This window comes from Tamandua tetradactyla, chromosome 2 (assembly GCF_023851605.1).
Source record: "Tamandua tetradactyla isolate mTamTet1 chromosome 2, mTamTet1.pri, whole genome shotgun sequence".
Lineage (NCBI taxonomy): Eukaryota > Metazoa > Chordata > Mammalia > Pilosa > Myrmecophagidae > Tamandua > Tamandua tetradactyla.
The window spans coordinates 124,379,173-124,392,422 of record NC_135328.1 but is presented as its reverse complement, the minus strand read 5'-3'; the positions used below and the strand labels follow the sequence as shown (position 1 = coordinate 124,392,422).

Sequence of the window (13,250 nt, the reverse complement as noted above, 5' to 3'; positions counted from 1 at the left end):
CGATTGTGTTGAATCTGTAAATAGCTTTGGTTAGGATTGAAATCTTAATAATATTTAGCCTTTCAATCCATGAACACAGATAGTCCTTCCATATATTTATGACTTCATTGATTTCTTTTAGCAGTGCTTAGTAATTTTCTGCATATAAGTTGTTTACATCCTTGGTTAGATTTATTCCTAGATAGTTGATAATTTTTTGTTCCTTATGCTTTGGGGAATAAAGTTTGGGAAGCCACCTCCTATTACTAGGTCTTGAAGATGTTTCCCTACATTTTTTTTCTAGGAGCTTTATTGTGCTAGTTCTTAGACTTAGGTGGTTTGATCCATTTTGATTTAATTTGTGTATAGGGTGTAAGGTAAGGGTCCTCTTTCATTCTTTTGGCTATTGATATCCAATTCGCCCATGCTTGTTTATTGAAAAGAATATTTTGTCCCAGTTCAGAGGATTTGGGGGCCATCTCAAAAATCAGTTGACCATAGATTTGGTGGTCAGTTTCTGCACTCATGATTCGATTCCATTGGTCAGTACTTCTTTGGTCTTTGTGCCAGTACAGTGCTGTTTTGACCATTGTGGCTTTAATAATAAGTTTTAAAGTTGGGGAATTTTTTTTTTTTTTTTTTTTTTAGGATGCTTTTAGCTATTCGGGGTCTCTTTACCTTCCAGATGAATTTGTAATTAACTTTTCCAAGTCTTCAAAGTAGATTGTTGGAATTTTGATTGGTTCAGCTTTGAATCTGTAGATCAATTTGGGTAGAATTGCCATCTTAACTATATTTAACCTTCCTATCCATGAGCAGGGAATGTCTTTCCATCTATTTGTATCTCTTTTGATTTCTTTTAGGAATGTTATGTAGTTTTCTTTGTACAAATCCTTTACATCACTAGTTAAGTTCAATCCTATGTACTTGATTCTTTTAGTTGATATTTTGAATGGAATTTTTTCCTTAACTGACTCCTCAGTTAGGTCGTTGCTTATGTATAGAAATATTACTGATTTTTGCACATTAATTTTATATCCCATCACCTTGCTGAATTTGTATATTAGCTCAAGTAACTTCACTGTAGATTTCTCAGGATTTTCCTAGTATCATGTCATCTGCAATTAATGAAAGTTTTACTTCTTCCTTTCCAACTTGGATGCCTTTTTTTTTTTTTAACTTTTTTTTATTAATTAAAAAAAATTAACAAAATATTAGATATTCCATTCTACATATACAATCAATAATTCTTAATATCATCACATAGTTGCATATTCATCATTTCTTAGTCGATTTAGAAAAAGAAATAAAAAGACAACAGAAAAAGAAAATGATAATAGAGAAAAAAAAACTATACGTACCATATCCCTTACCCCTCGCTTTCATTTACCACTATTTCAAACTGAATTTATTTTAACATTTGTTCCCCCTATTATTTATTTTTATTCCATATGTTCTACTCTTCTGTTGATGTAGTAGCTAAAAGCATCAGACATAAGGTTTTCACATTCACAGAATCTCATTGTGAAAGCTATATCATTGTTCAATCATCTTCAAGAAACATGGCTACTGGAACACAGCACTACATTTTCAGGCAATTCCCTCCAGCCTCTCCACTACATCTTGAACAACAAGGTGATATCTACTTAATGCGTAAGAATAACCTCCAGGATAACCTCTTGACTCTTTGGAATCTCTCAGCCATTGACACTTTGTCTCATTTTACTCTTCCCCCTTTTGGTCCAGAAGGTTCTCTCAATCCCTTGATGTTAATTCTCAGCTCATTCTAGGGTTTTTCTCAGTCCTTTGATGCTGAGTCTCAGCTCATTCTAGGATCTTTGTACCATGTTGCAACTTGGATGCTTTTTATTTCTTTGTCCTGCCTGATTGCTCCTGCTAGAACTTCTAGTACAGTGTTGAATAATAATGGTGACATTGGGCATCCTTTTCTCATTTGTTTCCGATCTTAGGGGGGAAAAATTTCAGTTTCTCTCCATTGAGTATGATGCTGGCTGTCAGTTTTTAATATGCCCTTTATCATATTGAGGAAGTTACCTTTGATTGCTGTCTTTTGGAGTATTTTTATCAGAAAAGGATGCTAAATTTTGTTGAGTGCTTTTTCAGCATCAATTGAGATGATCATATGATCTTTCCCTTTTGATTTGTTAATGTGCTGTATTACACTAACTGATTGTCTTGTGTTGAATCATCCTTGCATTTCTGGGATAAACCCCACTTGGTCATGGTGTGTCATTCCTTTACCTTATTACTGCATTCGATTTGCTAATATTTCGTTGAGAATTTTTGTATCTGTGTTCATTAGGGAGATTGGCCTGTAGTTTTCCTTTCTTGCAGCATGTTTACCCAGTTTTAGTATTAGACCGATGTTAGCGTCATAAAATGAGTTAGGTAGAGTTACTTCTTCCAGAATTTTTTGGAAAAGTTTGAGCAAGATTGGTGTTAATTCTTTTTTGGAATGTTTGAAAAAATTCCCCTGTGAAGCTGCCTGGCCCGGGCTTTTCTTTGTAGGAAGATTTTTGATGACTGATACAATCTCTTTTCTTGTGATGGGTTTATTGAGATCTTCTATTTCTTCGTGAGTCAGTGTAGTTTGTTTGTGTGTCTCCAGGAATTTGTCTATTTCATCTAAGTTGTCTAGTTTGTTGGCATATAGTTGTTCATAATGTCCTCTTAAGATTTCTTTTATTTCTTCAGGGTCTGTGGTAACGCACCCCTTCTTATTTCTGATTTTGTTTATTCGTATCTTCTCTCTTTTTTTCTCCTCTCTAATTTTTGAAAGACAGTTTTCCTAGATATATAATTCTTGGTTGTTAGTTTTTGCTTTCGATACTTAAAAATTATCATCCTCTGGCCTTCTTGACTCCATGTTCTGTAATGAGTAATGCGCCCTTAGTCTTGTTGAGGGTCCCCAGTACATGACATGTTACTTCTCTCTTGTGCCTTTAGGATTCTCTTTCTTTAGCATTTGACAGTTTGTTTGTCTGGTTTTTGTCTACTTGCTTTTATTCTGTTTGTTGTTGAGTGTCTTGGATGTGTATACTCATGACTTTTGTTAAATTTGGGGAGTTTTCAGCCATTATTTTTTAGATTATTCTTTCTGGGATATATATGCATCTGTTAGTATGCCTGGTGGTATCCCACCGGTTTTCCAGGTTCTGCTCACTTCTTGTCATTCTATTTTTGTTCCAGTCCTCAGACTTAATAATTTCAGTTGTTCCTGTTCATGTTCACTGATTGTTTACTCTGCCAGCTACAATCTGCTGCCCCACTCCTCTAGGGAATTTTTAACTTTCTGTTGCTGTCCTGTTAGTTCACTTTGGTTCCTTTCAAATGTCTCTTTGTTGACATCCTCTGTGTTCATCTGCCATTTTCCTGATTTGCTTTAGTTCTTTGTCTGTGTTTTCCTGTAAATTCTGAGCATCCTTAGGACTGTATATTTTAAAGTCTTTGCCTTTTATGTGCAATATCCTGGCTTCTTTTTTGATGGCTTCTAATTCCTTACCCTGCACATTTGTAGGAACCATCACTTCCTGTTTCTTGCTGTGTTTTGTAATCTTTTGTTGCAACTTGGCCTTTGTTTTCTATGAAATTAAGACACTTTGTTGTCTGTTCCTGAGGATTGTGTCAGTTAGTATAATGACAGATTTCCTTGCATGCAGGGAGGTAACAACAACAATCACTACCCTTTTCTTGTAGATTGACCTGTGGGAGTGCTTTCTTTCACAGCTCAACTGTCCTAAAAATAAATATAGATAATAGCCTGAGGCTGAAGTGTCAGGTTCTCTGAGGTCTTTTCTGCTCAGGAGCCTTGTCTTGGGCATGTATGGGTGGCCTTAGGAGGCCCCAATTTATGCAAGTCTGGATGTCCTTCTTTCCCCAGAAATGGCACCTTGCCTGTCACCGCCCTGTGTGTCCCACTGCCATCACACCTCTGCTGCGAGCATATGGTGCACTCTGAGTGCCTCCTGTAGACAGTTTCTGTGAGGTGCCTTCTACATGCACACATGTTCTGAGGTCGCAGATGGAGTTCTGGGGTTGAAAGCCAATAGTGTGTGTCCTGGTGCGTCCTTCAGGTTGTCAGCAGACTGCTTGAGGCAGCTATGCCAGCACCTAGGCCACTGGACACAGTGCCCTAGGTGTCCATGTCGTCTCGTGCACATGGGGTTACTCTGCTCCACCGGACTTTGGACCAGTTCCTCATCAAGGGGAGGGGAGTGGAGGGTCAGGCAGTGCCACAAGGAGGTTTTCCCAGGGGAGGGGAGAGCAGGCTGGGCAGTGCTGCTGGGAGGTTTTCCTCTGTTGCCTATTTCTTGTTTCAGCACTTGTCCTGTTACTGTATCCCTTTTAGTGTTTGGTGGAGCTTTGTGCAACATAATTGCTCTTGTTTGTTGTTTATACCTTCTGTGGGAGGAGGGAATACTGCAGCAGTTTACCTTTAAGGCTAAAGTTATTTTTATTTTTATTTTTTTGGGGATTAGTTTTTTTAAAAAACAGAAAAAAATTTTATACATACCATACCCCTTACCCCTCCCTTTCATTAGCACTAGCATTTCAAACTGAATTTATTTATAATTTTTTAAATACCAAAAAACACCAAACAAATGCAAACATTCCTATTTTGATCATTCCATTCTACATATATAATCAGTAATTCACAATATCATCACATAGTTGCATACTCATCATTATGATCATTTCTTGGAACATTTGCATCTATTCAGAAAAAGAAATAAAATGAAACAGCAAAAAAATTTATACATACCATACCCCTTACGCCTCCCTTTCATTGATTGCTAGCATTTCAAACTAAATTTATTTTAACATTTGTTCCCCCTATTACTTATTTTTATTCCATATGTTCTACTCGTCTGTTGACAAGGTAGATAAAAGGAGCATCAGACACAAGGTTTTCATAATCACACAGTCACATTGTGAAAGCTGTATCATTATATAGTCATTTTCAAGAAACATGGCTGCTGGAACACAGCTCTACATTTTCAGGCAGTTTCCTCCAGCCTCTCCATTACATATTGAGTAACAAGGTGATATCTGCTTAATGCATAAGAATAACCTCCAGGATAACGTCTCGACTCTTTGGAATCTCTCAGCCATTGACAGTTTATTTCGTCTCATTTCACTCTTCCCCCTTTTGGTCGAGAAGGTTTTCTCAATCCCTTGATGCTGAGTCTCAGCTCCTTCTAGGATTTCTGTCCCATGTTGCCAGGAAGCTCCACACCCCTGGGAGTCATGTCCCACGTAGACAGGGAGAGGGTGGTGAGTTTGCTTGTTGTGTTGGCTGGAGAGAGAGGCTGCATTTGAGCAACAAAAGAGGTTCTCTTGGGGGTGACTATTAGGCGGAATTTTAAGTAGACTTGACCTATCCTTTGTGGGGTTAAGTTTCATATGAACAAACCCCAAGACTAAGGGCTCAGCCTATAGCTTTGGTTGTCCGCACTGCTTGTGAGAATATCAAGAATTCAACTTGGGGAAGTTGAATTTTCCACCTTTCTCACCATTCCCCGAAGGGGACTTGGCAAATACTTTTTTATTCACTGTTCAAATCACTCTGGGATTTATCAGGGCATCACTCTGGACAAACCAACAAAATCTCATGCCCTACTCAAGGTTCCATGTACTTATGGTGTTCAATTAAGCTGTTAAAGTTATTTTAAAATATTAAAATATTTGTTTAGTAATTAGATGTTTCACATGGTTCACAGATATGGGAGATACTTGAATGATGCAAATTGGGGAATTACTGATGTAGTTTAGCCCCTGTACTTAAGTGCTAGTGGGTAAATTAAGGCTTAGAGGCATTAAATTACTCAAGGTATAATTGCTTGAAGAACTAAACATCAACTATGATTCCATAGTTACCCAGAATGTTTCATGGTATCACACAAAAAAATGTTAACATATAAAAAATTACTGAAATTCATTAATATGTATTTAAATAATAAATCTACATAAGTTAATTCTTCTACAGAGTGAGGAAGGCCTTGGAATTATAGATAAGGTGTTACAGCTCCACAAAGATTAGAATGCCTAGATTTTAAGTGGGAAAGAAAAGAATGTTTCTGTTGGTATAATCAAGTCATATGTACCTCCCAAAGTCTTTACAGAAGAAAAATGATCACATCCAATCCCCAAAAGTGAAGACATTTCACTTCATCTTTTTACCATGTTTAGCTGTAATTTTATTCATGGCAAATGTCATTTTCTTTAAATAATAGGCTAAAGGCATGTGAAAGTATTGCTTAGCTTAAGTTCAACACTGAAAGGCGTTATATGAAATAACTTTATTTTTAGTTAGAATAAGTATAGGGAAAAATGATTGTTTTAGTAAATACTGTAACTTCATTTCAAATCTAATCTAAGTTTTCAAATGCCCAATTCAAGCCAGAGCAGTTTCTTATTTTGTACTGAGTAATAATTTGCTACTTGTCTTCTTGTTGCCAATATTCTACCTAATCCCAAACCATATTCTTATTTTTGAGAACTTTTCTCAAGGTAAATTTGGTGGGATGCTTCCTGTTCTAGTCTGCAAGCTGCTGGAATGTGATATATCAAAAATGGAGTGGCTTTTAAAAAGGGGATTTAATAAATTACAAGTTTATAGTTCTAAGCCTATAAAAGTGTCCAGACTAAGGCATCCAGGCAAAGATACCTTAATTCAAGGAAGGCCGATGGGTCAGGAACACCTCTGTCAGCTGGAAAGGTACATGGCTGGCATCTGCTGGTCCCTTGTTCCTGGGCTCTGTTGCTTTCAGCCTTTGTTCCTGTGGGGGTTCCTCACTTTGCTTCTCCAGGGCCGGCTTTCATCTCTTGGCTTCCCTTGGCTCTCTCCAGGTTCTGGCTTGCTTAGCATCTCATGGCAACGTCTGCTGGGCTCCAGGCATCTCTGAGCATCCATGTCCCTGTTCTTCATGTGTCTGTATTGGTGTCAGCTCTGCTCTGGAGTTTTCTTCTTGGCTGTGTCATTTCTGACTCTCCAAAATGTTTCCTCTTTTAAAGGATTCCAGTAAACTAATGAGGACCCACCTGGGATGGGTGGTGTCACATCTCTGTAGAGATAATCTAATAAAAGTTTCCAACGTACATTGTTGAAGCAGGATTAAAAGAAATGGCTGCTCCCACAAGATTGGATCAGGATTAAAACATGACTTTTCTGGGGTACATAATACTTTCAAACCCGCACTCTTCCCTTTGCTCATGTTTGGGGTTTTTTTTTGCTTTTTATTTTTGCCCTTATTCCTTGTAAGAAATAATTTAGAATTATTTCTGACGAGCCTATGAAAAAACAATATTAAGTGATTATAGTCTGATTCTCAGGCTCCCTCATATCTAACTGCTAGTTTATGTATACAAGGTTTATATATAGGTGAATATATATAGTAATACTAGAAAATATTCTCTTTTTCTAAAATATGAGAAAATCAGCCATTTGCCTCTATGAAACATACCAAAAAATGCTTATATAATTATTGCCTTTAAATTACCAATCTAATGGCATATTTTATGGGGAGAGAATGACTCTGGTATGGTTAAAGCATCAAAAATGTTACGTAATATTCTTTGCAGTTTTTCATATATACCAAAGCATGGCTGACTGGTGTTTTTTTTGCATGTTACAATCATTTTACAAATCTCAGGTTTTTCAAGCAGTTGTTTAGCTCTTTTTTTGTTGTTCTCTTCTTTCAAGTCACATTCCATATGCTGATATTTTTAACTCTTTGAGTTTCATATTTTTATTTGAGTAATCGTCTTCTGAATTGTATTATCTTCAGAGGTACTTCCTTTTCTTTTGAACCCTTTCTTTGCTTATTCCTTCATTTGTGATCAAAATCTGAATTGCTTTTTCCATTCTTTTCTACAGAGGGAAATTTTCTGCCTTCGTATGTACTATTCTAGTGTCACAGACTACCTCTCCCTGTAGCTAACTTTTCACTTTCTTTCTGTTTGGGTTTTTGGTTTTTTGGAGGTTGCTAGAATCTCCATGGGGTTTCTTTATCTTTTTTTGGTAACTTTATTTTAATATAATTTCAAACAAAAACTATAAGGAGTACATGTTTATCTTTTATCTATAATCACCAGTTGTTTATATTTTGCCCCTTTTAGTTCATCATTCTTCCTCTATCTCTCTGTACACACACATGCGATAGCTGCATATTATTCTTTCTAAATCATTGTGGAATGGTTTGGACACCCATAAACACTACAAACATTGTTAGCAAATTATTCTTTCTGAACCATTAGAGAATGAATTGGTGACCCATAAACAAGTGTATGTATTTCCTAAGGACATTCTCTTATATAACTGCAGTAGTTATCAGAAGCAGGACATTTTACTTAACCTATGTAAAATCTATTATATTATCTAATTTATGGTCCATTTTCAAATGTTATCAGTTGGTCCATGATTGTATTTTATAGCTATTCCTTCCCCATCCTGCCTCTGCAGCCAGGATCCAGACCAGGGTTACATGATGCATTTAGATTTCATTTAGTTTCTTTTTAATCTCCTTAGCCTTTCTTTGACTTTTTTGACTTTGTATTTGGAAATAGTGACTGTCCATCAGTTTGGGTCTGTCTCATGTTTCCTTGGATCAGAGTCAGCGTTTTTGGCGGGAATGTAGTGGAGTAATGTTGTATTCTTCTTAACATCATATCGAAAGCATCATATCGAAAGCAAATGAGGTCAGCTTACTCCAATATCTGTGATTTTCATCACTTGATCAAGGTGTTGTCTGCTAAGTTTCACCACTTCTTGGTTACTGTTTTGTGGGTTTCTTTTGTTGCTTGTAGTTAAATCAAGGCAGTTATTGATTAATTAGGACTTGCTTGCATTTTCTGTTTTTTGTACAGCTCGAGATGCTGCTGTGCAGAAGATTGAGACTATTATCAAAGAACAGTTTGCTCTTGAAATGAAGAATAAGGAACATGAAATTGAAGTCATCGACCAGGTATATAACAGTGGAAAATTGAAAAATAAAGTTTATGTGATAAGTTGAAAAAAATTTTATGAGATAATAGTTCTGTTTTTTCCCCTTTGTTGCTGTTTTTTTAAAGTAGCTTTCCTGTCTTTGAAAAAGTACAGTTTCTTTTAATGAAACAATACAGAAGAGGTAAAGGAAAAATCACCTGAAATTCCATCCCCAAAGATAATCCCTCTTTGCTCTTGTACTCGGTAGCTTTTTGGACACTGTACAGTGAATATACCTAGATATACATATTGATAAATACAAACACACATATCCTTGCATACATTGTTTCTTTTTGTCATTTTTTTATATCTTTTGTCAGGTCATAGGTAGAAATGTGATTGTTTTTATTTGTCTTCATCTGATTGTTATTTTGTGAATTGTTTGTACATGTCTTTTGTCATGCCGTTTTTTTAAATAATGAGTTAACGTTTGTTTTTAGCGACTAATTGAGGCAAGAAGGATGATGGATAAACTTCGTGCCTGTATTGTGGCAAACTACTATGCTTCTGCAGGTCTTCTAAAAGTTTCTGAGGTAAGTAGTCCTCATATGCCATCAATTTCCAGCTACCTATGTTTGTTGTCTGAAGAGCAAATTGATGTCAATATAGAATCCCTGCTTTTGCAGCATTTCTTATATTGACCTTTAGAATTCAAGAATTCTGTACAACATTCCTGGGGATATACACAAACTTATCAATCCTGTTTTCAAACTTAGTTCTATAGTCATACATTGTATGATACGTTGACATTCTATATTGTCAATAATCCTCAGTAAGTTTTTTCCTTCTTACTTAATCCTTCTAATGATTATTCCACTATACTAGGCTCTGGGGGTGTAAGAATGAATGGACTCCATTGTGACTTGCGCTAGTTTTTCAGCTTTGGATGAGATTATAGATTGACTTTCCTCTGACCTTTTACCGCTAATGAACTGTAGTTTTTTGCTTCAGTTAATTCACCTTTTTCAATGAGCCCTAACTTTTTCCTCCAGAATTTATTTATTTTTTCTTTTTTTATTGACAAACCAAAACAGCATACAAACACGAGCATTTGTAACATACAAACATTCCATACATGGTGTTCAATCAGTGGCTCACTATATCATCACATAGTAGTATATTCATCACCATAATCATTTTTTAGAAAAATTGTACCATTCCAGAAAAAGAAATAAAAAACTCATACCATACATACCATACCCCTTACCCCTCCCTCTCATTGACCACTAGTATTTCCATCTACCAATATATGTTAACCTTTGTTACCCCTATATTTTTCTATACCCCTTACCACTCCCTTTCATTGATCACTAGTATTTCAATCTACTCAATTTATTTTAACATTTGTCCCCTCATTATTTATCTTTAATCTGTATTTTTTGCTCATTTGTCCATATGTAGATAGAAGGAGCATCAGACACAAGGTTTTCATAGTCACATAGTCACATTGCGAAAGCTATATCATTATAGATTTGTCTTCAAGAAACGTGGCTACTGGAACACAACTCTACAGTTTCAGGCACTTCCCTCTAGCCCCTCTAATACACCTTAAACTAAAAAGGGGTTATCTATAGAATGTGTAAGAATAACCTCCAGATAACCTCTTGACTCTGTTTGAAATCTCTCAGCCACTGACACTTTATTTTGTCTCATTTCTCTCTTCCCCCTTTTGGTTGTGAGTGTTTTCTCAATCCCTTGATGCTGAGTCCCAGCACATTCTAGGATTTCTGTTCCATGTTGCCAGGAATGTTTACGAACCTGGAAGTCATGTCCCATGTAGAGAAGGGGAGGGTAGAGAGTTTGCTTGCTGTATTGGTTGATAGAGAGATAGGCTACATCTGAGCAACAAAAGAGGTTCTCTGGGAATGACTCTTAGGCCTAATTTTAAGTAGGCTTAGTCTGTCCTTTGCAGGAATAAGTTTCATATGAACAAACCCCAAGGTTGAGGGTTTGGCCTATTTATTTGGTTGTCCCCACTGATTGGGAGACTATCAGGAATTCTCCAAATGGGGAAATTGAATTTTCCCCCTTTTCTACCATTCCCCCAAAGGAACTTTGCCAATACTTCTTTATTCACTGTTCAAATCCCTTCCCCCAGAATTTATTTTGAAGTGTTTCTCATAAACAAAAGAGTTGAAATAAGCGTCTGTTTATATGCCATTTAGACTGAACAGATTTAACATTTTGCCATATTTACTTCATCTATATAATTTTTCTCTGAAATTTGAAAGCAAGTTCCAGGAATGATGACACCTCTCCCCCAAATACTTAAGCTTTTATATCTTAAAAGGTATTCTTCTGTGCAATCATAGAACCTAAAAAAATGATTCCCTAATATTATAACCAATCCATATTCAGATTTCCATAGTTGGTCCTTCTAAATGTCTTTTATAGATGCTCCCTTTCCAAACCAGAATTCAGTCAGAGTTTATGGATTACATTTGGTTCTTTTGTTTCTCTACTCTTCTTTTAGTCTAGAATAGTCTTCCTACTTTTTGGCTCCATGATACTTTTTGAAGAGACCAGGCCACTTACCTTGTAGAATGTTCCACATTTTGGGTTTATTTTTTCCCCATTCCTTCTATTTTTCTGTAAACAGGAGGTCAGGTATTTCTCCATTCCTGCTATTTTCCTGTAAACAAGAAGTCAGGTCCAAAGGCTTGATTCGATTCAGGTTAAATGTTTTTGGTGAGAATACTTCATAGGTGACGCTGTATACTTCATGCTGTATCACATCAGGAGGGACATAATATCTGATTCTTTTCTCTTAGTGATATTAAGTTTGATCACTTGGTTAATGTAATTAGAACTAGACTGCCCCAATTTTAAAGGAACTTTTTTCCTTAATTTTTTTTTGTGAAATATCTCTTAATTTTTCAAAACTTATCTATCTTTATAAAAACCATGAAGGGCATGCCAAAATATCAACAATAGTTACGTAACCAATTATTGTAATTTTTTTCATATGATCATTCCATTCTTATTATATAATCAGTAGCTCACACTATCATCACATAGTCGTATATTCGTCATCACGATCATTCCTTAGCACATCTGCATCAATTCAGAAAAAGCAATAAAAAGAAAACAGAAAAAAATTCATACATACCATAACCCTACCCCCTTCTTCACTGATCACCAGCATTTTAATCTACTAAATTTATTTTAACATTTGTTCCCCCTATTATTTATTTTTAATCCATATGTTTTACTTGTCCATCGATAAGGTAGACAAAAGGAGCATCAGATACAAGACTCTCTCACAACCACACAGTCACACTACGACAGCCATATCATCATACAGTCATCTTCAAGAAACATGGCTACTGGCACACAGCTCTACATTTTCAGGCAGTTCCCTCCAAGCCTCTCCATTACACCTTAACTAAACAAGTGATATCTATTTAATGCATAAGAATAACCTCCAGGATAACTTCTCGACTCTGTTTGGAATCTCTCAGCCACTGACGCTTTATTTTGTCTCATTTTGCTCTTCCCCCTCCCTTTTGGTTGAGAAGATTTTCTCAATCCCTTGATGCTGAGTTCCAGCTCATTCTAGGATTTCTGTCCCACGTTGTCAGGAAGGTCCATACCCCTGGGAGTCATGTCCCATATAGAGAGGGGGAGGGCAGTGATTTTGCTTGCTGTGTTGGCCGAGAGAGAGAGGCCTCATCTGAGCAACAGAAGAGGTTCTCTTGAGGGTGACGTTAGGCCTAATTTTAAGTAGGCTTAGCCTGTCCTTTGCGGGATTAAGTTTTATATGAACAAACCCCTAAATTGGAGGCCCGGCCTGTTGCTTTGGCTGGCCCCACTGCCGTGAGAATATGAAGAATTCTCCATTTGGGGAAGTTGAATTTTCTCCCATTGTCACCATTCCTCCTAGGAGACTCTGCAAATACTTCTCTGTTCACTGTTCAGATTGCTCTGGGATTTATCTGGGCATCACTCTGGACAAATCTACAAAATCTCATGCCCTGTGTAATGTTCCAAGTACTATGGTGTTCGATTAAGCTGTCCACATAAGTTATATAAGGAAATGCAGTAGTCCAAATATAAATTTTGTACCAAATAAACATTTTTTACTTGTTTCACACATACATTAAAGTTTTAAAATATTAATTACCATCTAATTTCAACACCCTGCAGTATTGACATTCCTTTGTTCTTCCTCATGCAGAAACACTTTTAAACACTTTTAAATTTGCACATTTAGTCCCTGTCATTATACATTCTAGGCATTCCTGGATTATACCATCTCAGTCTTTAT

The 13,250-nt window shown here is 36.4% G+C and overlaps 1 protein-coding gene across 4 annotated transcripts in view; it reads left to right on the top strand.

Moving 5' to 3' along the window:
* The window catches only part of YEATS2 (YEATS domain containing 2), a 194,398-nt gene that overhangs the window by 36,565 nt on the left and 144,583 nt on the right, over positions 1–13,250 (top strand). For all 4 annotated transcript variants that reach the window (XM_077148751.1, XM_077148749.1, XM_077148750.1 and 1 more), the window contains exons 3-4: positions 8,866–8,963; positions 9,424–9,516. In XM_077148751.1, coding sequence (XP_077004866.1) covers positions 8,866–8,963; positions 9,424–9,516 — 191 coding nt within the window. The remainder of the gene's footprint in view (positions 1–8,865; positions 8,964–9,423; positions 9,517–13,250) is intronic.